The sequence below is a fragment of the Folsomia candida genome, unplaced genomic scaffold (assembly GCF_002217175.1).
Source record: "Folsomia candida strain VU population unplaced genomic scaffold, ASM221717v1 Fcan01_Sc003, whole genome shotgun sequence".
NCBI lineage: Eukaryota > Metazoa > Arthropoda > Collembola > Entomobryomorpha > Isotomidae > Folsomia > Folsomia candida.
In genome coordinates this window covers 8,698,041-8,724,441 of record NW_019091195.1, presented here as the reverse complement: position 1 = coordinate 8,724,441, position 26,401 = coordinate 8,698,041, and the positions used below count along the sequence as shown (strand labels likewise).

Sequence of the window (26,401 nt, the reverse complement as noted above, 5' to 3'; positions counted from 1 at the left end):
TAGCCATCAACTTAGATGGTGGTTACCACAAAATTAGATGAGCTGCCATTAAGACATCGGATGACGTTAAATATGGAAAGAAATGCATGGATTAAAACCATTAATGATCTTTGCACAGCACTAAGGGATAAGTACGTCGTGGTAGTTGGACAACGCTCAGAGAAAATGTGGCAACCCTTCCGATCCACGAGCAGTGATGTTTGGGAAAATGGAACAAATTTTCAACCAACAAGGATTTTCGAATATAACCGAAAAACTCTGGCACAAGGATATCTTCACAAGGTATTGCCGACGAGGAGGTAAAGTGTACACGTCTAGGTTAGACTACATTGTGCTGTCAGCAAACATGCAGCTGATGAATGTGGACGCTAGGCCTGTTTATGAGATGGCCAACGTCACACCCAGACTCTCCGACCATTTTAACATCAAAGTTATCCATAGACCTGTATCCAGAAATTACCCCCCCCCCCGCGCTACTGGTAAACACCATCCAATGCCAGTTGCCAGAGTTAGTGGACTTCGAAATGATAAGGAATAAGTGCTATTTCTGTGCGTTCAATGCAACCAGGTACAAAGACCTTGAGAAACATAAGAATCCATACGTTAGAAAAGCCATTTCGTTGCCCTATTGAAGGATGCGAATGGGAATTCTCCCAAAAAACTAGTGTGAGCAAGCATATTAAGAAGCAACATGATAAAGAAAATACAACAGAAGTAAGAAAAGCGAAGAAATACAAAGTGGACAGCATCTTCAAGTGCTCGTTATGCGCATATGAAACGCAAAGAAAAGCCAGTTTGAAAAGTCATCAGGCTCGGGGTAGGTGTAAGAGTTTACGAGAAAAACCCCATAGTATTGTTCAAAATGCAACAAATACTACGCTTTTAAGCACGGTTTAGGAACTCACAAATTGTCAACTGTTAACCGAAATTTCAGAAGACAAGTGAGGAAATTGTACACTTGCGTACCTTGCAACTTTACAACTCCCGAACGCATAAACTACGAAAAACATATTAAATCACGGCATCACCTTTTCCTTGGCCCATCAGTAGATTATTTAATGGATAAGGTTATTTAGCAGGAGTACCTGAAAAACAATGTATTAACACAAGTTATAATTTTTATGAAACAAGTAGTACTCTGTATGGTAAAAATAGTTATAGTAGTGGGCACCTGATAGGTTATGTACTTAACTCGTGTTTAAGTATCACTACGGGAATATGATTTTATGTACCAAAATTGGTAGTATATTTAGCATAAGGACCTAAGCGATGAATTTTGAGTACAATAATTGTACTACAATTACAAACTATATAATACAACAACACTGAATTATATAAGTAGTAAAAACATTTTATGTTTGGTACGTTAGATAATTTAATTGTATGTAAGTGTAAACGCTACAAAAGATTAAGAGCATAAAATTGTAGCTTTAGCTTAATAATAGCAATTATTTTATACTAAAATTGAACAGGATATGTACTCTGCGGGTGGAGCTTAACTCGTGAAAACCCAGTATTGCGCCTCAGCTCTCTGTTAAGTGAGGCGCAACACTGGGTTTTTCACGAGCTAAGCTCCACCCGCACAGTACATATCCTGTTCAATTTTAGTATAAATACCTCTACAGTATCTAAATACTTCATATTTAAATACTGAATGCTTTGAATGGTATTTAAATAGTAAATGCTTAAATAACTGAATTTGTGTTAAATATTTAAATATTAAATACCCATTTTGGCTAGGTATTTAAATACTCAGTTACTTCAGCAAGTGAAGCAAGTTGTTTAAATAGTTTTAGGCCTTTTAAGATGGCCTTAGAGATTTACCCAGATGTCTGTCTGTCCGTCCGTCTGTGCGTCCGTCTGTGCGCACGATAACTCTCTTGAAACACAAGCTAGTGACCTGAAATTTTGCAAGATTCATCTTCCGGTCAAAAGTAAGGATGAGTTCGAAGATGGGCATGATCGGTCAAGTGGTTGGTCGGTGGGGGTCATTTAAGTACTGAAAAATTTTATCAAAAGTCATGGAAACGTTCAAAATTTGCCGTAGAAAGTTGAAATTCGGCATATAAATTACCAATGATCACAAAGCATTTCAATTGAAGTAGAGTTTCAAAATTTTCAACCTGAATGACCCGATAGCCTATCGGGTTGCCCTATCGGCGATAGGGCAACCCACACCGATTTTCCAAATTTGTCGTAGGGGGCTAAAATTTGGCATGAAAATTGTTAATGAGTTCAAATCACTAAATTGAAGTAGGGTTTAAAAAATTCAAACACACCGACCCGACAAAAAATTTGGGGACCTCATGGGGTGACCCATACTGATTTTTCGAAATCGTCATATAGAGCTGAAATTTGGTAGAGAGGTTGCTTATGGGTCTTCGTGGAACAATATGAAATGGCCTTGGTAAAATTTTTATCTGGAGCGACCCTATGGGGAGACCCATACCGATTTTTAGAACTTGCTTTAAAAACATGAAATCCGGCACGGTGATGCATTAATTTATGCATTTGACATAACCAGGGTACAGAGGGAAAATGTCCTCACAGTCTATGTTCTTTGTATAACGTGGAGAGATGATGGGAACTTATTCGATATTTCCATCATCTCTCCACGTTATACCAACCCCTCCCTTCCCTATCATACAATGTTAAAGTCCCCAGATGTCCCCACAACTTCCGCGTCCACTGAACATAACAATTGGCACTGGCAGTACTATGTATATGCAAATCGTTCATTACGAGTTTGGATTTCCGTGAATATTGCCTTCTTAAAAGGCCCCGCAAAGTTGCTTGGAGTAGGTTTTAGGCCTTTTAAGATGGCCTTATAGATTTGTCAAGATGTCTGTCTGTCCGTCCGTCTGTGCGTCCGTCTGTGCGCATGATAACTTTCTTTAAACCAAAGCTATCGAATTGAAATTTTGCATGCTTCCTCTTTGGGTAAAAAGTAAGGATGAGTTCGGAGATGGGCATGATCGGTCAAGTGGTTGGCCGGTGGGGGTCATTTCTATCCAAATGTGTTGCCCTTAACTACCAAGATGACATTAATGCCATCTTAAAAGGCCCCGAAAAGTTGCTTGGAGAGTAGGTTTTTAAATAATAGTAGCATCAATATGGATTATTATCTTCCGCGTTCAAATCTTCTTCCGCGGCCACTGACCCTCGAGATTTTTAGCTTAAAAAATCAAGCAAAAAATTACGATGATTTCATCTTTAAGAATTAAATTTTTGTGTTTGCCCATTCAAAAGTTATTAAACGTCAAAGTAGTTGGTGTATTTTCAAGGGACTTTAACATCAAGGATTTTAAAAATAAATATTTTATTTTTGACTCGCTCATTCTGCGTAACCGTATTACAATACCAGTTTCTAAGATACCAAAAGTCCAGCAATCGTGGTTTCAAACTATACTTGTAACAATTCTTTTATTAACATTGAAAAATAAATACTTATCAAGCATCAATTGCGGGATGTGAATTTATTTGACGAACTCCAAACAATTTCAAAATAATGAATATGGTTTTATTCATAAACTATGCATAGCGTTATGGCTTTGCTGTATTTTTGCGCTACTTGGTTTGGTTCGAAGTTGTCAGTAAAGATAACTAATCGTAAGATAATCCAATTCAGATGCACCAACCAGAAGAGCATTTACTATCTTATTTAAATTTACAAAATTATTTTTAATCATTTCATGGCCTCAGTGACGCAACAGTGCACATACACATTACAAATGGGGTTACCCCATATTCACTTATGCTAAAGTGTATATTTAGTAGTGTTTGAAAATTTAAAAATATATAAATAAGAAAAGTGTCCCCTGTTTTTGAATCTAAATAAAGTAGAACATGGAGAAATCATTCGCAGCTAAGCCAGGATAGCGCATTTCCCTCACGCGAGCTTCGGCCTCGTCATATTCTTCATTTTGAGCAGCAATGCTCTGGGACCTTTGTTTCTTTTTGTCCTTCTTATTCTTCCCTTTCTTGGGGAAGAGAAAGTCCAGCGAAAATCTGCGGTGACCTTTGTGATGGGTGGCGGCTGGTGGTTTGGGCGACTCCTCGTCAGAACAGTCCTCAGGCTCGATGGACACCCTGCGGTCGTCAGGAGGAACGGAAGACGACTCGCTCTCCGTTCGAGTCGACCCCTTTCGACGCCCCTTCTTCTCAATCAAAATCTGAGGATCCGATTCCTGTTGTGACCATTTCATAAGAAAATTTCTATACTGATGCCACTTTGTCAGTTATATTTATATGCGTGCATGTATGTTTTCTTACAGTGGGATTTTTGATCTGATTCAGGTCCATGCTGAGTCGCCTGTGATAAGCCCACATTGCCAGGGCAGAACCCATTTCGTTTATTTTTATCTCAACAAAGTATATCAAACCAAACCCGGTTAAATTGATACTGTCGAGTGTGCAATTTATTGCAATTTGACACTTTTTAGGCTTTTTATTTCTGTGAAACTATATTTTCACGCTTTGCACTAATTGGAAGATTTATTTTATTGTTCTTTTCCAGTTGCAGTGAGAAAGTCAACTGAATTACAGAGTTGGAAGAACGTGTTATTTAACAAGTTCGTTTCATGAAACTGTAGGTGAAAACTCCTCGACTCGAATGTCTTTCGTCCCGAAACTGCGACGCACTTCTTATAACCTTGCCGTGTTATTACATACTTGTTCCACATTTGTTTACTTCCGAACAGACCAAAACATTGAGCATGACAAGAGAGGGGTATGCTGTTTTTTTGCTATCTCTTGTTCTGCCCATGCCTTTACTGATTCAGTGATTCTGCATATAAGAGCAACTAACTTGATACGTCTGCTGCATGTGGTCAGTTACTAGTATGATGCCAATTCTATGCATTTCACGAATTTATCTAACAATAATTTCAATATTATGTGTTTCGAGTACTGTAAGAACCAGCATGCATTTGATGTATAAAAGTATAATATGCTTTGTGACTTGTACATAAGTTTCACGTTGTAACTTAAACATGAGCGTTCTTTCTGTCACCTCTCTTTGACAATGACATTGTGGACACTCCTTGATATTGCACTTGAAAAGATGTTTGTATTTCCTAATATTATAACGTGATTAAACAATAATGTGGGAGAAAAATAAATTGTTTTCATCTCCGTGTTGTGTTCTATCCGCTCAAATCCGCTTCTGCTTGTGCATAGTTGCTGCTGGAAAATGAGTACGACGCAGTTCAGCCTATTAATTGCGAATATGCTCAATCATTCACGTACATACATACGCTTGTGAATGAGATGAATGTTTTTGCAAACACTATATTTTTGCGGGTCTCATAAGGTAAGAATAAATGTAAGTGTTTTAGACTATTCTCTTTGTGCATAGTGAGCATAGTGTATCTTTAATTAATCATTTTCAGCACTCATTGAAAATTCATCATTGCTTTGAGAAAAGAGTAGAAAACCATTCTGAGTGTATGCATATGAAAATCCTCGATAGAAAATTCAGAATTGTCCGGAAACCAATTTGGTCATAAGAGCGTGTAATTGCATACGTAGTACCGCAGTTCTATTTGCTGCGTATGTAAATAGGCTGTGCAAATAAACATAGTAGTCAAGTTATAAATTATTATTTTTAACCCCACTTTAGCATAGAGATATATGTATTATGTACATGTTGACGTATCATTTGTCCATGCATCAATAGAGCTAATAAGTAATCTTTAATTACCTGCGTAGTTAATAAAAGTTGAGGTTGATGATATTTGTACCAATTAGGACAATATGTACATACACACGTATTTACATACATCTATGCCTTATCTGCATTTAAATACCAATGTAACAAATCACTAATTTACCCATTTACTAATGCATTTAATGTAAGAATAAACTGACAACATTAAATTGTACGTTACAAATATTATGCATATATTTTCTTGAGGTATTATTTGAGGTCGTCCCTATTTACATAGTTTGTGGTTTTATAAATTTGCATGCATTTTTGTATGACTATCCAACGCACCAGGCAGCAAGGTCCGAAGTGCCCTCCATTCTTGTGGAACTCCTTCGACGTTGATTATTCGCCAATGTAGAATCCTTCGACCCCTGAGAATCCTGTGAAGAAATGCTCGCCGTGCTGTCACGCTTTCCCTTTAAAAGGTCAAACTTGGCTTTACTTCCTCGCCGGAGTCCGAGAAAATCTAGTGAAAATCTGCGTTTTACGGAAACTCCATCCACTTCCGCATTTTCCTGGAATTGTTCTGAAAACTTTTGTTTGCAATCTTCTTCTTCCACTTTGGTTGCTTTTGCCACGGGTAATGATGAACTGGTGCTCCGGGACAATTTTTCCTTCGACTTTTTAGTAAAATAAAAAATAAGCACAGTTTGGTAAATTCGGAAGTTGGAAAGTCAGAATGAGACCTGTGTACCTTTTGGTTGTTGGTTGAATTAATGGAGGTTGAATTCATTTTTGTGATTGATATGTTGATACGAAGTTGTCTCCTGATGCAATTCTGTACACTTTTCAATGAGAGACTTGATCTCTACACACAATTAAATTTGGATTCAAATTGTGAATAACACATCGTAGCGGAAAGGTTTATATACGACTATTATGTATGTACGTGATTATGTAGAGCTGACAGCAAAATTTACAAAATTATGAAACAAACTTTTATAGAACGAACTTTGAGCAGATGTATTTTGTTGGCGAAATCAACAAATGAATCCTCGTTCTATGAATTTGATCATGATTCTAAAATGTATTGAGTTTGTCATCGTGTTTCATTGTAAAGGTGTAACATAATTGTTAAAGGTGACGTGATAACATTTATTGTTCAGCCATCAAAAAATGCTTAGTAAAGTTAAAGTTGATTTCGTGATTTACGTGATTATTTGCAGATATTTTGTGAATTTGAAATATTTTTTAAACTCTTTGTCATATCCTACACGTGTGTCAGGTGGATTAAAGGATTTAATGTGATTATGAATTTACAAATATGCTCGTTTTGGAGAATTTATGTATATGTGTTACAATAATTTCCATGTGTGGAATGGAAGTGACTGCTTATTTAGGTATATATTTGGAGAAAATGTGACACTCAGAAACCTTGAAGCTTGTGAGTAAAAATTATGAGGCGATGTACAAAATACATGAAATACACGGAATGTTTTAAAAGTTATTTATGCCAATAAACTGTGCTTACTCGATATGAATGTAGTGAACGAGTAGACCAAACTTTGTGAAATTTTTCATAGTCCGCATTGTTTAATTAAGTATTCTGCTCCAGAAATAATTTGAATAATTTTTAAAACCATGTTCAAGACCTTGGTCTCCTTTGCAGGACTAGTTTTGACATATTTGCATAATAATTGCAGAGGTTTATAAATAAATCAATCACTCCGCCAAGTTCAGATTAATCCTTATTTCCGATCTTCCCACTCGTTGAAATAATTAAAAATGAAAATGAACAGGAAACTTTTCTTTACAACTGGGATTATTTTAGTATTGACTACATTATCTTGTAAATCGCAGAATAATGTCCCAAAAGTAGTGTTATACACTGGCAGCTCAGGTGGAAGAACATTTTCAGCAGTCGCACAGAATTATCCAGACTTAACTCTTGTCAACTTTGACAATGTAGCCAGATCCTGTTGCATAATAGGAACGTGAGTTTATGAAATTCTATAAATAACTAATTACTCTGGTCAAAATAAGATTGATCTATATCCAACTAATTCTACAACTACTTATAAATAGGTGGATATTTTATGGGAGTAAAAACTATGCAAATTTCTCCAACGGTGTTGCAGCATACTCTTCAAAGTCCAACGGGTGTTTCACTTTCCAAAATCTGACGGAAAATGTATCGTCGTTCAGATTTGCCGGATCCGGAAAGGATTATAAACAGGATTTTATCGACCTTTTTAGTGGAATATTTTTCACTGGAGTTCATTTGAGCACGAGCATGGCTGTATCTAACCTCTCGTCACTCAGACTTCCGGGAACCACTTCCATTATTGTCTCTGGCACCTCGCCATGGACTTTGTACAGCAACGATAGTTTTGTAGGTCGACGAAAATGTGTCTTTCCCAGAGCCGGTCAACTGCCTCGTTTTTACCGTAACACTTTAGATATTGGTGATATACTCCCAAAATCCATAAGAAAAGGATGCAGCTTATGACAATTCATTCAAGCAAAATTATTATGCATACATATAAGCTTTTATACAATAAGTAATTAAAATATCACAGGTAAATAAGTTACATTCCTGACAAGATTTGAAAGACGTGAAGCTCTTATTGAGCATTAAAAGTGAAATAAAATTCAGCCGCACGAGATTTCTTCTTATTCGTCGACACACCAAAGCCACTTCCCAGAGAAAGGTCCGTAGCAATTGTGACAGAAGTTTGGAGGGTTTTTGATCGTGCATTCATTGAGTGGTTTCCACTTTCCGTAGAATATGAAGCGAGTTATCAGCATTCCCACGATAATCCCGATGATGCCGGTTGCAATGCTCATGATGGTACCGTTCTTGCCCCGATTTTTCCGAATGTTCATCTCGTACTCCATTTCTTTCATGTACTTCATCATGACTTCATTTTCAGACTCATCCTCCGAACTACCTGAATCCGGTGGGGACGAATCAGAGCCTCCTTTTTGGCAGGGGGTCGGAGAATCCAAGTTTGATGTCACTTTGGTCATTGTCTAATTATATCATAAGCAACTTATGACATAATTTAAAATTAATTTAATATTAGTTATTCCATTTTACAAGCTCGACCATAAGTGAAACACTTACCAGTATACTTATCACGGTTACAATAACTTTGGTGCAAAGAATACCAGTTGTCCTCGGTTGTTTCGAAAACATGAATTCAAATTCAATTGAAGAATATTTTCCCAATTTTTGGTCTTAGCAAGTTGTTATGAACAACGTTTGTATGACGAGAGAGGAGATTGACATTACTTATTCTACGTACAAAATTTAAAAAAAACTGTAACAGCGGCCTAAAGTGGGAGTGGCTATTCATATCCGCATTCAATATTTGTTTACAGTGGAGATTGTGAATGACCACTCCCAACTACAGGGGCACAAGTTTTTAGAGAAAATATGAAGTCTTAAATCTAAATGATGTAGCATACTTTTATCCATTATTAGAGATTTACATAACAAATTTATTTTAATGTTAGGTTATATTTATTTTTTGTTGCATGCATATTTTGAGATGCATGGATTATTAAAAATAATTGAAAGCATGCCTTCATGCAAATCACTATTTCAAAATAGTATGAAATACAGCAGTCTTGGTGCAAAGGGTTATAAGGGCATAAAGGTTCATCTAAACGTATGTGCGTAATACAAAAAACTGCATATATTCTTGTCAGTATTGCCAACTTAGACATAAATAGAAAGTTCGATGTTGACCTAAGGATAACTATAAATATTGTAAAAATACACCTATTTTCCGAGATTCTTGAGACGAATTACGCTGGCCATTTTTAGCTTTTCTTAAAAAGCATGACAATAATGTTACCCAATCTCAAGACCTTTCATTCATCAAGGAACCCTGTTAAAGAATATATACCCACGAGAAAGGGTAGCCGTTACTGTGTAGATATGGAAAATATGTAATGATCAAAAAGACAAAGCATAATATCGCTCTCTCCCCATATGTACATATGAACTAGGGATTGAGATACCCAACCATTGGCATTCTTAACAAAAATGCTCCACTTTTAACACTCTCCTTGCTCATATACAGATAAAATTATGCTCATGTCCATGTCATACATTTTCATTTCTAACCCTTTTTTGGACGATAAAACCATACAAATTCCTGCATTTGTACCCTTTAATAAAGTCGCAACAAGCATGGCAACAGTTTAGTTGTCCAATAACTGTTAAGAAAAGCACACGTCTTATAAAATAATCGCCGCAATTATCTCAGTCTCATTTAGCAAATTAAGAGATTCTCTAGTGTTTTAGTGAAAAATCGAAATATTAGTACGTTATACTTTCAAAGAAATCACGATATAATGGACAAGCGCAAGATAACGAGCTGCGATATGGTGGTCACAAATGAGCTGGTGAGAAATTTGCTTTAAGACACTTACGTATTATTACAAGAATAATGAGAAATGTGTAGTAGCAGGAATTATAATAATGAGTCTGATAAAGGGTAATTTACAGATTAAAATTTATAGTAACTTTTTCGTCCTGACAGATTCTGCGAAATATATTTGACTTTCTCCCCATCCGAGACTTGAAGAATGTTCGGTTAACGAGTCACTTGTGGAAGGACGTTTGCTGCCCAATATTTCAAAGAAAGTCAATTGTAAAGCTGAACGAAAATGTCCACCTTGAAGGTTCCGTTATGGACAACTTTCTAGAGAAATTTGCCACCATTCCTAGCACTCGAGTACTGTTTAGAAATTACAAAATTTCCTTGTTCAACTTTGACTTCAATTGTGATGCAATGGATGCTTTCTGGGAGAAATTTGGTCCATCGATGGAATCTCTGCAGATAGAATGGGTCCGCTTTGTTGGGGTAGACATTGTTCGAGACATTTTTTTCAATCTTACACCAAACTTGAAACACCTCAGCATTAAGGACTGCAGTTTCTACGAAAATTACGGAGGAGAACGACCTGGTTTAAGGATTTACAAGCAGGTTGCTGATGTCGATGAAAATGTTCCAGTCAACCCGAATTTAATTTCCATGCACTTTTGTGGAGGAGAAAAGCACACAACTCTTCCAATTAGTTGGGAGGAAATCTTTCGAGGGTTTCCTAACATTAGGGTAAGAGATGTTTTGTTTAAGCAGCAGAACTTACATATGCCTCATTAAATCACTACGACTATTTTTAAGATTGATAATATTGATTTGATAACGGTCATGATTTCTCATTTAGGATTTATCCTTCTATAATATCTCTGCTGCTGATACTGATGGCATTATGCAAATTGCCAAGTCTCTGCGAACCAAAAATCCTAGAATTATGCAGCTCGAAAAGTTAAACATCTTCAACGGTGACTATGCTACTGGTGAAATTGTCGTTCCCATCATGGATAATTTAATTTCACTCAAGTTATTCCTGCGAGAACTGTCCATTGATCTTGGAGCCACAGTAAATTTCCATCGGACTTCACTACTCCTCCAACAGGTAAATTAATATTATATTCATAATAATATAGTTGCGTTCTTACATGTGTCCTTGACTTCGAATTTATATTTTTAAAACAGCAACGCAATGCGAGGAAGATGATTCTTTATCGTGGGCCTCTTGGAACTCCGATGAAAAAATTCCCATTTGACATAATCTTTCCAAACTTACAATATCTTGAGATGACTGAGACAGTCGCGGATTGTATGGAATTTCTTCAGTTTATGCCCAATCTCAGCACCCTCGCATTGAAAGGTATGACACATATACGCCACATGGGCAATTGCTAACTCTAATTTCAGTAGTACAACTTATTTCATTACGTTTACTCTGTATCTGCCACTCGTGTTTTCTTATCACACTGCTCAACATTCGCAACTTTCACCAATTAGATAAGCCATTAAAATTATGATTTTATTACGATTTTTTTAGAACCCCCAGAAGTCGAACCTCCATTCCTTCCCATCGATACGATCGCTAAAACTGACATGAACTTTACCAAGATGCCTTTGCAAACAAAACTTAGCACGCTCATAGTTGAATACGACATATCGAGTGCGGACGTGCGGAAGCTGGTTTTCTGGTTCCCTGCCGTTGTGAAGGCCAGGCTGTACCTCGACAACGACGCCTTTCGAACGTACGTACCAACTGCCCAAGTACCGACTAGATTGTAATTCTATGGGTGAAGTATTAATTCCTACGTGCATCGTGTAATTTCAGGGTTTGCGGGGAGTGGAGAAAGTTGGAAGAGCTGGAAGTTTTAGGAGAGCGACTTGACACCGAAGGCATCACAGGGATCCAGGAGACGAGAAGTGGGGAAACTCCCGTCAAGAAATGCAACCCCATCAACATCAAAGAGTTGAAATGTATGACAATTAACCAATACACATGAGATATTCGATTCTCCTGCTATAACAGATTTTTTTACAAAATATTTATTTTTGACTTAATTATTATTTAGACTTGAGGAAGTTTATCATGGTGAACTACAAAATCTCCACGACCATTGATGATGTGTGCGTTAACGAAGGATTCATGAAAATGCCTCATTTAAATTACTTGGAGCTCTGTACCAAGCACGTAAGTCTTGATTGAAATCCACATTTCCCAGCTATAACAATTTATGTACCTCTAAATTCGTAGTAAATACATATATTTTTTTAATTAAAAAAACAGATTTCTGAAAAAGGGTGGACAAAATTGTTTAACTGGGCTCAACTTCGAACTCTTATTCCCACTGACGGGCGATGGGACTCGGAGGTCAAAGCTTTTGAAAAAGGCTGCTACCAACTAAAATCGAATCGGATCGGGACTTGACTTTCTTTTAACCCTGAGTGACAGTACAAATATAACTATCTCACAAGTTTTAATATTATGACAGCTTCTTAATGGAAGTATAAATCCGTGCATGAATAAAGGTCTTTTAACTACTGACAATATTTATTATTGTAACATTTTATTTTAAAGTAGTAATCAGTATGAAAACACAGAAACACAACATAAAACGAGTTTTTCATTGAAAAACTTGTGCAAACTATGCAAAAGCTCTTGGTTGACTAGATGTATCCAGATATATCACACATTTATGCAATCACTTCAATATTGGCTTTCAAAATTTCCACGGTTAACCCCTTCACAAAGATAATTTCCAAAATTCGATACATTAAGATAGGAATGTATAAAATATCGTAGAAACAAAACTGCAACTCTACAATTCGATACAGAGTTTGAAAGATGTTAAATATTAGAAAAATAAGCCGGATATTTAACCACCGCTTCAATTGTTGAGTGTCCAACTATCCAATAAAAAATGTATTAATTAATTACTTCAAATAAATCAACATTTGTTGTCGTACGAGTAGCATGAAGTATGTAAAATGGTACCTACCTCTAATGCACCTTTGTACAGGATTTGGTACATCCAATATTCCAAGAAGAGCCAAAATGTTGTAATGATGAAAACGGTGGTGAAAAACCAGGCTATTAAATAAAATAACGAAAAATTAAACCGGTCACTCAGATTTTAGTAAGACATATTTATATTAGCATAATTGCATACATTGATGGGGAAAGTCTCGCAGGACCACCTCGCTTTTCATGTTATAAATGTTGTAAATGTATATGTAAGAGTCTGGATTGGCAACAAAAATTAGTTCAGTGATTGCAATGAGAATGGCAATTATCTAAATTTTCAAAGAAATGAGATGAGGACAAATATTCTTGATATTGTTTGATAGCTTGCATAGCTAATTTACTTACAATGTCAATGTTTGCAATCCCAATGAATATCACCTGGAAAGAAATTTGTGCAGATGAAGTGGGACGAGATGATACCCGTGAATTTGGAACGATTTCGGCAATATTACTGGCATCATAACTGGGTTTCTGTTGAGCCATTTTATTCCGTTGGGTTAAATTTTATCGTTTTATCGTAAAAACTTATAATTTATAATATATGTTTTATTATTTCTATTCTTTCTTGTGGAATATTTTGTTCGTGTTTAATGATTTAAAATTCAACCGATTAACGAATACATACACCACCATACCGCTCTGTTTTCCATTCCAGGATTGATGCATAATAAGCATCATCATTTTTGCAGTTGTGCACATTAGATACACAATGTCATGTTTTATTGGACGAAGAACAGGAGTTGAAGAAAAAAGCTACCTGTATATGAGGTACATATGTGGTGATTCAGTGTCCTTCAGCAATTGCAAAAGCATTTTTTCGCATGCAAAACTAGCAAACTTTCCTTGATACAAATCCAGGCTTTAATACGTTTTTAGCATTTATCCAGCGTGGGCTGACTGTTAATTGTTGCCTCAGGCTGAAGATGTGCAAAAGTGGGTAAAAAGTGGTTGGACTGGTCGAACTTTTAATCATGCCAGAACTTCCATAGTTATGCACAATTATTGTTAAGACTAAGACCACTAATATGTACATATTTCACACACTCGGACACTTCGCTGAATACAATTATATGTATGAACATTGGTATGTGTTTACATGTTCGCATGAATAACTTGAATTTCTACAATTTTGTACAAGTAGGTTTATAAAACAATTGAATTTATTGCTGTAAATATGATGGTTTAATAAATATATAAATGTATATATGATACTAATAATAAATATCTAAGTTCAGAGTACATTGGATTAAAATTCACAATATAGTTTACCAGTCTTTTAGATTTAGTTGCCTTTTGAAGTAAAAATATATATCAGAGAAACTGAATATTATTCTCGAGTAAAATTGGACCTTTAATTTAAACTAGCATTTATGCCTATAAATAACAAATATAAAGCTCTGAAACTGAACCGGACGAGAAAATCATTTTGAAAACATAGGTGAGCCTATTAAACATTTATTTCGGCAGAATTGGAATGTCCGGAGTATGGTTGTCAATAAATTTCTTTACCATTAAGATTTCGTACACGCTGTATATCTTCAGCACGTCTAACATTCCGTCAAATCCGTAATAATTTTGGCTGGATAGCTTGTAGATTGAAACGAGGACCAAAAAGGACAGAAACACAATCCTCACACACAGCCATCTCTGACATTTTGGTAAATTCAGCTAGATCATTGGGGTCAAGTTGAGTAAAAATGCACATAAATTCACCTGATAAAAATTTAGCTTACTTCTCTTGCTCCAGTCCAAAGCCAGTAAAACAAGGAGATCGTGATGGTTAGACATAAGAATAGTCCGATTGCGGTCAAGAACAATATGAAATGAGATTCGCCTACATAAATAAATAACATATTTAACCTTATAAAATCTCATTTTCCAATGCCATATTTATGCATGTAGAGGCATACATGTGTGTACATATGTATGCATTTATACCTTCCGGAGGGTCACTAGGATCTTCCTGGGGTTTGTGGATCAGGGGAACGGTCGAATTCTCAAATGTATGCTGCAGACTGTACACTTTCGTCGTTGTGTAATACGACTCGGGTAGCCAATTTGGGAAAGCGTAAGATGTGAAAACCACTGCAACTTGGATGTTGTCAAAGAACTGTAGGGCAAAAATAGCATAGCAATTTTCCTAATTATTGAAATCCATAATTTTTAAGACTTACCAAATCCATAATAGCAAAGGACTTGAGAACATCCGTTAATGATCTCCCGCAACAAATGTTAATCATTTTGCGTATTTGTTTATTACGACAATAGTGACACAGTGAAGCTATGAATTTTCAAGAATATTGTGAATATATGATGAAGCTTTCCGATAAAGCTTTGATTTCATTTCGTGTTAAAAACGGCTGCCAACAAATCGAATCCAATATGTAATGTGGACTATGGTATCGGCAACATTGGTACATATACTTTGGTCGGGTTCAAGTTTGTCTAATAAGAAAGTTGGTTGTTGTTGTGCGAAAGCAAAGCTTTTAGTGCATGGTTTAAAGAGTATAGTAAACAGCCATCCATGCTTCTGAATCTTTGTAATGTGCAGCATTTTATTAGCTCTGTAAGACTAGTTTGTGTAATAGAATTAGATGAATGACCCACCCTGCGTACATTATTTCTCACATGTATGCATTACATACACACTTTGCTGCTTATGCTTGTTTGCGTTATTGTGTTGCGTTTTATTTTAATGGTGTTCATAAAAGCGGAGAGATCCACTTTGTTATCTCTTAAAAATTTGTGTCTGAATTTCGGCTCAATTCAATCGCACTCACCCATCACGTATTATTTTCCTCTTTTTGTTTAAAAATACACGCTCTTAGTTTGTACATAGTCGATGGTGCATTGTTCTAGTTGGAAATCACCTTTACTTAATACAGACTGAGGAAATTTGTTGTCAATCATTTGCGCATTCATCTTCAGCATAAATACATATGCATTTTAAGTTTAACACTAAACAAGGATCTGAGAACTTGGGCATTACTTATGTGCTTAATGAAAATGACCGTCAATCAATACTTGCCACACGCACACATGCGAGTCTATAATAATAATCTATGCAATTTGATTCATTAGTTTGCACAATGGAAAACAAAGGGTTCGCATGAACTAGCGTAAAATAATTTGTCAATTATTCATAGAATATAAAACCCATCTTACGCAATGCACATAATTATGCATAAAAATTTGCAGGCACTGTGCCACGGCCAATTTCATTGATTTAAAGAATATAATTTACTCGATTCAACTGTCAATTAGTTGTGGTCAGCTAAACCGTAATTGCAAAATTAATCCTTATGCACACTTAGCATTGTTCTTCTTCATTTGCTAAATGACAACCAAAATGACCATCGTAAATAAATTGCATGATTCAGAATTGATTTCAACATACCTTTATTGTCGATAATTTTTAAAACACGGTAACATATTTTTATGAGGCATATAAAATTATTCTCCTAGTTGAAAATTAATTTTAAATGTACATTTTATTATGGAACGCTATATTTATATATCGATTGTAAATGAGGTTGACTTTTATTGCGTTCATCCAATAAACCAAGAAAAGAAAGTTGTTTCATCTATTCATCCGTTGTTCTTATTCAAGTCACTTTTTCATTATTGAAGCCGCTTTCACTATTATAACCGAAATCATCACCACACTAGTAAAAAATGCGTGAGTATATTTATAAGATAAAACATGACACTAAAAAAACATAAATTTACCAAACCAACATCCACACGATCACCGCAGGATGCCTCACACTATCGGCCGATCAAAATTAAGAATGAATTTAAAGTATGATGGACTACGACGGCGAATAGCCTCATCTTTCAACAGTTTTTCTACATCATCCTTCATTAAGCAAAATCATAAACTAATTGGCCTCTTTCTAGCGTAATTACATGATTATGCATTACATCGTCCAAGTTTATCACGATGTGCAATGAGCATCATGGGACAAGAAAATTGGTAAACTATTCTTTACGAGATGAAGAGTTACCTTAATAAAAAAATATATCACAAGTCACAAACTTTAACTTTAGTAAGTATTTCTAAAAATAAGAGCTTTATTCTCTTGCCTATTCCGACTAATTGTAAGTCTGCTAAATTATGCTTTTACCAAATTGAAAACGATTAAAAAACATAACAAAAGTATAAATTTAGTAGAGATTTAAACAGATGAACGAATAATTTGTTCGATGATTTGGCGACTCAGTCCTTTTTGCTCGCGTTTAATTTCACTCATAAAATTACTTACAAAAACGAGTTCAATGGCCCTGTAAAACTTGAGGGGTTCAAAAACAGCATCATAGGGAGAGTATTCAAGGACTGATATTCGGTAAATGGAAAAGGCAATGGAGAAAATTAGTAGCGAAATCCGAATGTAAAACCATTTGTGACACAAGCTGTAGCTTCTCTGAAATATGGACAAAATAAATGGAAATGCATGGATAATTTAGTCACATATGTAGTGAATTCATGGCATACATTTGATGTTGCTTCGCGTAGTGTGAGGAATAAGACGACTTCTATGGCCAAGTAAATTAAGCTGGACACGATCAATAATGTAATGAAAATGGCCCATACTGAAATTTGAAAGTAAAGTAAAGTTTGAAAAAACTAGAAATAAAATCTTAACTTTATATGTACCAGTGAATTGAAGCTCATCTGGGCTTTGATAATCGCCAAATTCATAGAAAATCTCTTGCACCGTATTATATAATCCTGGAACGGTGAATAATGCGGCTGAGGCAATTACAGAAATTGTGGCTAAAGTCTATGGACAAAAAGTCATGGCGTCGATCGTTTCAATATTTCTGACCAGAATTTTAAAAGATCATGACAAACTTATGACTTACAATATCTATGAACGCAATCAACGTCAGTCCCCCTTCCCATGACGCTCCCGTACACAGCTTCATTTTATTCTATGTTTTATTTTATGCACAAATTAGCACCACGGCACTTTAAAGGGCTTCAACTTGATAAACTAGAGAATTTGCGTTAAATAAAACCGAATAAAACCGAAATGCACAAACAGAGAAATAGACGCTCGCTCCACTGCGGCTGACTCTGTGTCAAATCGTGACTTTGAGCCTAAAAGCAAACTACCACACTGGATGGGTCATAATACAAAACCGTTGTATTTAATTTTGTCAGGTAAGTAACAAATCTTGCTTCAAGTAAAGCTCGTCCTGATCATTCATTCCATTGCAATATGCATGTTTACTACGACAAGATTAATTTTCTAGCATCAGGTCTCGCTCTACACTCACTTATGCACTTTACACTCATCCTCAGTTAGCATAGTACATAGTGCATAGAAGATATTTAGCAAAGACAACAATGGCAGCATCCCTAAGGCTTACATGACGGCATAAAGCGCATGATTTGATCGAACATTGTCCTGTGTTCTTTCTTCCCCCGTGGGGATGCAAAAATGCAATTCAGCACAAGTCCCATATATTTAGTAAATGCGCCTGCTCGCTCAATATTTCAGTATATCACGATGAACCGGTTTGCCCATTCCTTCAAGGAATTGGCAGTGGAATATCATCGTAAAGTATGTGTTATAAGTATGCTGGGCTGTAAGTATGTGCATATTATTGGCTCGTGAAACAATAATTTCCATCCTGTTTCTCTGCTATAAAGAATAACCCAAAATTGGCAAAATACTTAGATGACATAACAATGCAATATACACCTATAATCTGTAAGATAGAAATGCGAGTGGATTTTGGCACAACGAACTAATATTTTGCTACTATTACTTGACTCTTGGTTGATGTCCCATTTATTTCCCGAAAAGTAAGTCAACTTATTGTTAGTCAATGAAGCGAGACAAGCATTAGTAGATTAAGATTGAATTTGTTGAAAAAATTGTGGAAACATACACATACATCCTTTGAGCAAATGTACGCATGTACACACATCAAAACCAATGAGATTTTTTTTGTGATTGCATTTAACAAAAAATTACAACCAGACATTTCACTGTGGTAGCCGTTTATGGTACAACTAACAAATCCTCTGAGAATAAAATCGTAATATCGTCAAAGCTGATTATTCTGTATTATAAATATTTGAATTCTTCAAGAGATACCACGTAATGCATTTAGTTAATTTTGCATAACTTACGCTCACCTAGTATGTACTTATTCAATAATAAACCGTCACAACGAATGTAACCAAGGGGTGAAAGAAGTGTGTTATCCGTATTTCAATTCAAATTGATGCATGTATGCAATTTGACCTTTAAATGACATTTCATGACCTTTTGACCTTGATGGGTGTGACCTATAGTGCCCATCTTCGAACTCGTCCTCTCTATTGACGTTAGGAGTTTACGTTCAAAATTTCAAGTGTCTATGTCTTTTCGTTCAAAAGTTATCGGAGCTACGGACAGACAGACGGACGGATGGACGGACGGACGGACGGACGGACGGACGGACAGACGGACATAACGATCTTATAAACGGCTTTCACCCCTTAATAATATTAAGCGGCTTCCCTAAATAGGAAATCATAATTTATTAATTTATTAGACAAAAAGTAACGGCACAATGCGAAACATAGAGGAGTGATTTCCTTACGATTATCATCTTATGTTTTGCTAGTAAGGTGCACGCAATTTATATTCAAGGCGTAAAGTCACCACCCTTATTAAACTCTAGACCAAAATATGAGTAAAACTAATATATGACTGATATTTTTGTATTAATGTCGCTATATTGCTATATCTGTGAAATTTGTAGACTATGTGAAAAACTGAAAGAGACAAAATTGTGTCAATTTATAAAATCTCATCACGTTTTAGAGGAACTTGGAGGATGCAAGTAGGACGATCACTCGACAAAGTGCTTCCTTTCATCGTTTGTTTGTGGCTCAACCTGCCACCAATATGTACGACAAATTTTATATCCTGTGGGCTGCGACTGACCCTTTGTCACCTTTGGTTGCATTGCGATTATATGCTTCAAATATGCCAAATTGTTGTGTGTGGATGATTTTAACGAGTCAACTTTCCATTTTAATTGCATTACCAGAATGTGTCTCATATCACATTTTGAGTCATTTGCATGATGAATGCTTATCATTGATAAGGAAGTAAACAAAAATTAACAAAATCAAAGCTGATTTGAAAACGAAACAAAAAATACAATCCCTTGTTCAAGTCTGATGACACATTTATGCAGGCGTATAATTTCTAGTGCCACATCATACACAACATATTTAGGTATTATTGGCAACTGGTCTTTCCCACGATTGCTTGACTTTAAGTATCTAGGTAACGTTAGTCTCCCTTAACGGTTGCGACCAAGATTATTTGGCACTTTATCACTGTATAAGGTTACGACAAATGCCCGAGTTACAAAATGAATTTTCATTTTAAAATCGTCGTGGGTTACAATTTATTTTTTAAATATTTTGGCTGGAGAATTGGTTTTTCGTCCATGGGAGAAAAACCAATTTTAAAATAATTTTAAAAATGAATATTTTTTTTGCAACTCGACCATTTGTCGCAACCGTTAAGGGAGAAGCGTTACCTAGATACTTAAGGTCAAGCAATCGTGGGTTGCGACAAATGGTCGAGTTACAAATTAAAAATTCATTTTAAAATCGTTGGTTCAAAAAGGGCGTTTGAGTCTCCAACTACTTTGACCCTTAATAACTTTTGAATCGGCAGACATAGAGACTTAATTCTTGAGGATGAAATCATCGTAATTTTTTGATTGATTTTTTAAGCTAAAAATCTCGAGAGTACTATTTCGAAAATTAAACTTGAAATCTCCAGTGAGCCCGAGTCAGACTCTGTGGTTGTCGGTCAAACCAACCATTTTCCATGAAATTGTAATGTACCAAATGCATTTAAACTTGTGGAGTGACATATTTTTGAAAAATCTGTATGGATCAAGCCCTACGGTCTCACCCGTTCTGAAAATTTCAGCTAAATCGGTTCAGCCATTTTGGCTATCGTGTTCCGGAAGGACATGATGGTTCCATAAGAACTGACTTAGGCTAAAAAGGCAACAATTTTGCAGAGCCTTGTAAGATGGCATTATTCTGAGAGCAGGACTCGTAATGAACGATGTGCATATAATTTTGTGATTTATTTTTGGTATATAAACCATTACAAAACACGAACTTAATAAACTCGGAAAATTTTTCCTATTTTAATTTATATTGCTACGATTAGTTTTACGACAGTTATCGCAAGACGGACAGACGGGTACATAAGCCCTGATTCAGGCTAAAAACCTATATTTAGTTAAAATTTTCACCAATGCATAATACGCATTGTTTATTTGACAAAAAACAGGCGTAAAGTGCATTAGTAAAATGTATTTGGTACAATAAAATTCTATGCAAAATGGTCGGTTTGACCGATAACAGCGAGCTTGACTCGGGCTGCACACTGGAGATTTCAAGTTCAATCTTCGAAATAGTACCCTCGAAATTTTTAGCTTAAAAAATCAAGCTAAAAATTACGATGATTTCATCTTTAAGAATTAAGTCTCTATGTCTGCCCGTTCAAAAGTTATTAAAGGTCAAAGTAGTTGGTGTATTTGTAAGGGACTTTTACACCAACTATTTTAAAAATAATTATTTTATTTGTAACTCGACCATTTGTCGCAACCGTTAAGGGTAACTAGGCACTAAAAGTCAAGCAATCGTGGGTCTTTCCTGCTTCCTAAATGTAAATGTTGTGTTTGCTAATGACTACCATAATGACAAAAGGCCGTGCTCTAATTAAATGTCATCAAATGTTCAACATAATTTATATTCCACTTCAAATAAGCAACTGCTTCTTTTTGTACTATTTTTTTACTACCTATTTTAAAAATGGATCCTACAATCACCCCAACAAATGCTTCATCAAACTTTGCCCAGTTTGGCAGCGATGATGAAGAAGTATTAGCACCACAGGAAATGAATGAATCTGTCAATTTGAGTCCAGGTTCAGACGACTGTTCTGGATTAGGGCACATATTCAAGTCCCCCCTGGATCCCAGGAAATACAAAGCAATTGAGCTCCCAAATGGATTGAAAGCCATTTTGATTTCAACTTTAGACGTTCCTTCCTCAAATAAAAACAAAACATGCCACTTACAGAAGATTCTGCAGTTTAACAAAACGTGCATGGGTCTTGACAGCACCTCCTTTAAAATCAGGTGCGAATGTGAAACGTCTGGCCGACCAACTTTCGTGGATAAAGCAAGTTCCACCGTCGAGGATGTAAAAATACCCGGTGCGGAAAATTCGGAAGAATCAGTAAGTTTTGTGGAAGTGATGAATGCAATCAAAGCATTAATTCTTGGAGAGATAGAAAAAGGCGACGACGCAACTTCGACAATGTCCAAGTCGACAACGGATGTTGAATCACCAGACCCGGAAGATGACGCTCAATCTTGTACAGCGTTTCTAACGGTCGGAGCAGGATGGTTTAACGACCCGCCAGAAATGCCGGGCATGGCTCATTTCATTGAACATTGCTTTTTCTTAGGATCAAAGAAATTTCCTTACCCAAATCAATTATTCCGTCTTACCTTACCTCACGATGGATATACAAAGTAATTCTGTAATTTAAATTTGTGCATATTGCATCTATATGTAATTAAGACGCAATTATTACACTTATCGTTTTTATAGTGCTTACACTTCCGGTGACACAACGGTATACACAGTTTCGACGTCATTAGAAATATTTTCCCTAGCATTAGAAATGCTAAGTGACGGAGTGGGTTACCCTCTTTTACCTCGTGACCTTGTGGCAAAGGAAATGGATGCTCTGGATTCTGAGTTCTCATTGAGACAAGACGACATGCCAAAGGTTTTTCAAATTATATTTGTAATAAATATCTTATTCTTAAAAAACAATGACCACTATTCTTTACTTCAAAAGTACAACCAACTCTTGGCGTCCTTAGCAAAGGAGGGACATCCTCTGAGAAATATGGACACTGGAAACAAAGAAACACTTCGGATTCCTCACTTTTACAAGAGAATGGTGGAATGGAGAAGTTCCAATTATTGCAGTAATTACATGACTCTTGGTTTAGAAGCTCCCTTGGACCTCGTTGAAATGGAAGAGTTGGTGACCACGTACTTTTCATCTATCCCAAGTTCGATTCTTCCTCATCCAAGGAGTCGAATCAAAATCTCTGGCAGTCCATTTCAAAGCAAAATTTTTCATCGAATATATCGCGTCCCCTCCATCTATCACAGTGAATTTATAGCTATTCATTGGGCACTGGAACCAATGACATGGAAGAACTTATCAGTCAAAGCGCTAGAATACTTGGGCTCATTAATTTCCAGTAAAGGACAGGGAGGGCTTTATCAATTTCTCAGTTATTTTGGATTGTGTACCAACGTCACCGCCGGTTGTTGGGACTCCAACACGTTTTCAAATCAATACACATCGATTTTCACCATTTACTTGGATTTGACAGAGGAAGGCTTCAGCAAGCAGGATGGCATAATTGGAGCAGTTTTTGCATATCTGGACATGTTAGGAAAAAATGAACCATCGCTGCACTTTTTCCAAGAGTTGCAGAAGCAGCACGCAGATTATTTCCATCATCAGTCCACCCGTTCAAGCACGACATATTGTGAAGACGCTTGCCTTTGGTTACAAAATGTCCCTGCAAAATATGTCCTAGTTGCACCTCAACTAATCACAAAATTCGACAAGGACTTCATTTATAGCACTACACAGCAATTGAAACTGGAGACTTGCAATATTATGGTGTTTTCAAAAAAGGTTTACAAATTACTAAATATGTATATCTAGCAGCAATATCTTGTTAATGAAAAACAGTACTGAAAAACAGTATTTTTTCCTAAAAGTACCGGGAGCAGAGTAGCATGGAAAGCTTTTACCAAACTCCATATTCATCGCAAGAATTCTCAAAGGAACTCATTGATAAAATAGAAAAACTGAAATCTCCGCTCAGTAAAATTTTTCACCTTCCTAGTCCAAATCCATATCTTTACGAGATCACTTGCTGTGGAACACAGCAGAAAAATTTGATAAGAAATGGACCTCTAATGATTGTGCAAGGCAAATGTTCAATTTTTTACAAGGATGAAAAGTTCAAGAACTTGAAAGGACAATTTCCCCAAGCAAAGTATGTTTTTTGGCTCCATTCCCCAGTGATGAATTCTGGACAAAAGTCAGAAACTTTGATGGATTTTATCTGTCACTTTATAAACGAAATGATTGAATCAAAATTCTCGTCTGCGCTGGTGGCCCATTTTCACTTGCATGCTAAAGTTACGCCAGGAAAAATCGAGCTAAGCTTGACCGGACCTTCACATCAACTACCGCAGTAAGGCTAGTCAATTAAGCTAATTTTAAGTAATAAATAAATACATATGTAGTTTTTTTACGTACCTCGAAAATTTGATAAATTAAAATAACTTTGCAGAGTGACAAAAGACGTTTTCAAAATTCTTATTTTATTTGAGAAACTGCTAGACATGAAGACCTTTCACGTTGGGAAGCAAATTTACATTGAGCGGATGGACAACATTTTGCTCGATAATCGCATACATGCTTGGGAGGTGAGTATCATTTTTCGTTAATTTTGTTATTATTGATAATTTATGTATTTACAAACTACTTAATTATTATTAAGGTGATGAACTTTTTGTGGGCGAATCGCTACACCACCAGCAAGGAACATATTAAACACGCAGAAAGTGAGTATTTAAACATACTTATTTTATTCATATGAAAATTAACATGAAAATTAACGTGAATTAAGTAGTTGTGTAGAAAATCGTAAAATTAATTGGCATGAAATGATTTTTTCACAGAAATTGACTATTTTGCATTATTGGACTTTATCAAAGCTTTTAAACGAAAAATGTACATTGCTGGATTTCTTCATGGATTTATCACAATTGAGCAAGCCTTTTACGTAGTTCAAACGGTTTCCCATTTTATGAAAATGTATCCTAAACCAGTGAGTCCTCGCGAGATTCGTTCCATCAGGTGTCCCCAACTTCCAATCGGGGAAAACATTGTAAAAATTAAAAGCAAAAACGTGAGAACGCATACTTCCGTCGTCATTAATGGCTATCAATTCGGACCCTTGAACGAGAGTGATGACAAAATTATCAATTTCCTAGCAAAGTGCATGAGTGACGCTTCGTATCATCAATTAAGGACGCTAGAACAGCTAGGCTACATCGTGCTGGTGTACCACGATGACATTTTTGACGTAACTTCTTTGTTCATCGAAGTTGTAACCCAGCCAAAAAACTTTAGCACTGATTACTGCAACAAAAGAATGGATAAATTCATTCAAGAATTTTACAACTGTTATCTCACCGACGAATCAAAATTTACTGAATTCATGATAGGAAAGCCACAAGTATCTTTTGACTTCTTCCGGGTTCAAGAACTTTACCAGCGATTTCTCCTTCCCAACGAAGAATTTTATAGGAAATTGTCCGTTCAAGTCGTTCAAGATTTTTTCTGTTTGAAATCTTTTGGTCTGTTACCAGCTGAATTCTGCAGGGAGAGAAAACGGGTTCTTTTTTCACGTCAAATAAAGTCCTTGGAGCTGTGCACTTGACTTGAAAAAGATTGTTGCTCTCAGACCATCACACGTATGTACGTCTGACCCAAGAATCTGTAAAGAATTATGGGCAGCCTGAAAAATGGGATCACATTTTGGTGACACGGGGCTGGAGATGAATGAGTATTTTGAATGTCATGAGTGGACCTTGGCCATGTTTGTGGTAAACAAGTGAGATGAGAATCAACATGTTTTGTAGACCACATGGAGAGAAGGTCGGGAGATTTGTGGTTTCTCTCCATTGTTAGTGGACGCATTTATGTTGGCCCAAAAAATGCAGGTTGTCCAAGCCCCCAACATTTACCTCCCTGACCCTGCTTCACAGCATGGACGTTCCTACCAGGGTATCAGCATCAGCAAGATGTCACAATTTGGAAAGTCAAAAGGCAAAAGTAAAAAGTCGAAACAGAAGTTCCTCGAGTCTGATACAGATCTACTCGCCGGTTCAGAGTCAACTCTTGGTATCAAATCTTATAGCAAACGCAAGAAGCAGAAATCCAAAAAATTGGCCAAACCTCTTCCATCCGCGGATATGAGTACTAATAAAGAGAAAGAAGACGTCAATTCAAACAATAAACCACCCATATCTCGATTTGTGAGTGACATTCAAGAGTTTAAAAACGGTCTCAAATTGTACCCAAACCCTGACTCCTTAAGGATTGATGATGATGAGTTTGAGTATTACGAATGTGACGACGAAAATACTCTTGATGATTCCTAAATTTGCAATCTTTGTGTCAAAAACAATTA

At 36.2% G+C, this 26,401-nt stretch overlaps 9 protein-coding genes across 10 annotated transcripts; 3 read left to right on the top strand and 6 right to left on the bottom strand.

Annotated features, from left to right (window-relative positions):
* Positions 1-3,302: 3,302 nt before the first annotated feature.
* On the bottom strand, positions 3,303-4,629 carry LOC110846500. The gene is made up of 2 exons (XM_022093279.2): positions 4,273-4,629; positions 3,303-4,187 (listed from the first exon to the last, which is right to left on the bottom strand). The coding sequence occupies exons 1-2, from the start codon at positions 4,345-4,347 to the stop codon at positions 3,831-3,833; spliced, it is 432 nt and encodes a 143-aa protein (XP_021948971.1). The 5' UTR covers positions 4,348-4,629; the 3' UTR covers positions 3,303-3,830.
* A 1,248-nt stretch (positions 4,630-5,877) lies between these two features.
* On the bottom strand, positions 5,878-6,567 carry LOC110847859. The gene is made up of 2 exons (XM_022094887.2): positions 6,402-6,567; positions 5,878-6,327 (listed from the first exon to the last, which is right to left on the bottom strand). The coding sequence occupies exons 1-2, from the start codon at positions 6,438-6,440 to the stop codon at positions 5,983-5,985; spliced, it is 384 nt and encodes a 127-aa protein (XP_021950579.1). The 5' UTR covers positions 6,441-6,567; the 3' UTR covers positions 5,878-5,982.
* A 39-nt stretch (positions 6,568-6,606) lies between these two features.
* LOC118434836 lies at positions 6,607-8,177 on the top strand. Its single transcript, XM_035849214.1, has 2 exons — positions 6,607-7,641; positions 7,733-8,177. Exons 1-2 carry the CDS (start codon positions 7,433-7,435, stop codon positions 8,154-8,156), a joined length of 633 nt encoding a protein of 210 aa, XP_035705107.1. The 5' UTR covers positions 6,607-7,432; the 3' UTR covers positions 8,157-8,177.
* A 118-nt stretch (positions 8,178-8,295) lies between these two features.
* Positions 8,296-9,602, bottom strand: LOC118434837. 2 transcript variants are annotated; one of them, XM_035849216.1, is made up of 2 exons: positions 8,775-8,877; positions 8,296-8,680 (listed from the first exon to the last, which is right to left on the bottom strand). In XM_035849216.1, the coding sequence occupies exons 1-2, from the start codon at positions 8,844-8,846 to the stop codon at positions 8,321-8,323; spliced, it is 432 nt and encodes a 143-aa protein (XP_035705109.1). In that variant the 5' UTR covers positions 8,847-8,877; the 3' UTR covers positions 8,296-8,320. The 2 variants fall into 2 exon arrangements, 1 of the variants encoding a protein (XP_035705109.1); XR_004834287.1 differs by having other exon boundaries at positions 8,569-8,699; positions 8,775-9,602.
* A 145-nt stretch (positions 9,603-9,747) lies between these two features.
* On the top strand, positions 9,748-12,579 carry LOC110847600. Its single transcript, XM_022094575.2, has 8 exons — positions 9,748-10,063; positions 10,201-10,776; positions 10,889-11,140; positions 11,221-11,395; positions 11,573-11,777; positions 11,861-12,006; positions 12,102-12,220; positions 12,317-12,579. Exons 1-8 carry the CDS (start codon positions 10,013-10,015, stop codon positions 12,455-12,457), a joined length of 1,665 nt encoding a protein of 554 aa, XP_021950267.1. The 5' UTR covers positions 9,748-10,012; the 3' UTR covers positions 12,458-12,579.
* Positions 12,567-13,740, bottom strand: LOC110847604. The gene is made up of 4 exons (XM_022094578.2): positions 13,400-13,740; positions 13,200-13,323; positions 13,029-13,120; positions 12,567-12,936 (listed from the first exon to the last, which is right to left on the bottom strand). Exons 1-4 carry the CDS (start codon positions 13,535-13,537, stop codon positions 12,724-12,726), a joined length of 567 nt encoding a protein of 188 aa, XP_021950270.1. The 5' UTR covers positions 13,538-13,740; the 3' UTR covers positions 12,567-12,723.
* A 452-nt stretch (positions 13,741-14,192) lies between these two features.
* LOC110847605 lies at positions 14,193-15,598 on the bottom strand. Its single transcript, XM_022094579.2, has 4 exons — positions 15,229-15,598; positions 14,993-15,164; positions 14,788-14,888; positions 14,193-14,722 (listed from the first exon to the last, which is right to left on the bottom strand). Exons 1-4 carry the CDS (start codon positions 15,292-15,294, stop codon positions 14,510-14,512), a joined length of 552 nt encoding a protein of 183 aa, XP_021950271.1. The 5' UTR covers positions 15,295-15,598; the 3' UTR covers positions 14,193-14,509.
* Positions 15,599-16,436: 838 nt separating this feature from the next.
* On the bottom strand, positions 16,437-18,279 carry LOC110847606. The gene is made up of 4 exons (XM_022094580.2): positions 17,921-18,279; positions 17,712-17,838; positions 17,550-17,647; positions 16,437-17,478 (listed from the first exon to the last, which is right to left on the bottom strand). The coding sequence occupies exons 1-4, from the start codon at positions 17,981-17,983 to the stop codon at positions 17,233-17,235; spliced, it is 534 nt and encodes a 177-aa protein (XP_021950272.1). The 5' UTR covers positions 17,984-18,279; the 3' UTR covers positions 16,437-17,232.
* A 3,626-nt stretch (positions 18,280-21,905) lies between these two features.
* LOC110846927 (nardilysin) lies at positions 21,906-26,372 on the top strand. The gene is made up of 7 exons (XM_035849174.1): positions 21,906-22,633; positions 22,713-23,826; positions 23,913-24,394; positions 24,494-24,629; positions 24,704-24,767; positions 24,885-25,444; positions 25,932-26,372. The coding sequence occupies exons 1-7, from the start codon at positions 21,906-21,908 to the stop codon at positions 26,370-26,372; spliced, it is 3,525 nt and encodes a 1,174-aa protein (XP_035705067.1).
* Positions 26,373-26,401: the final 29 nt, after the last annotated feature.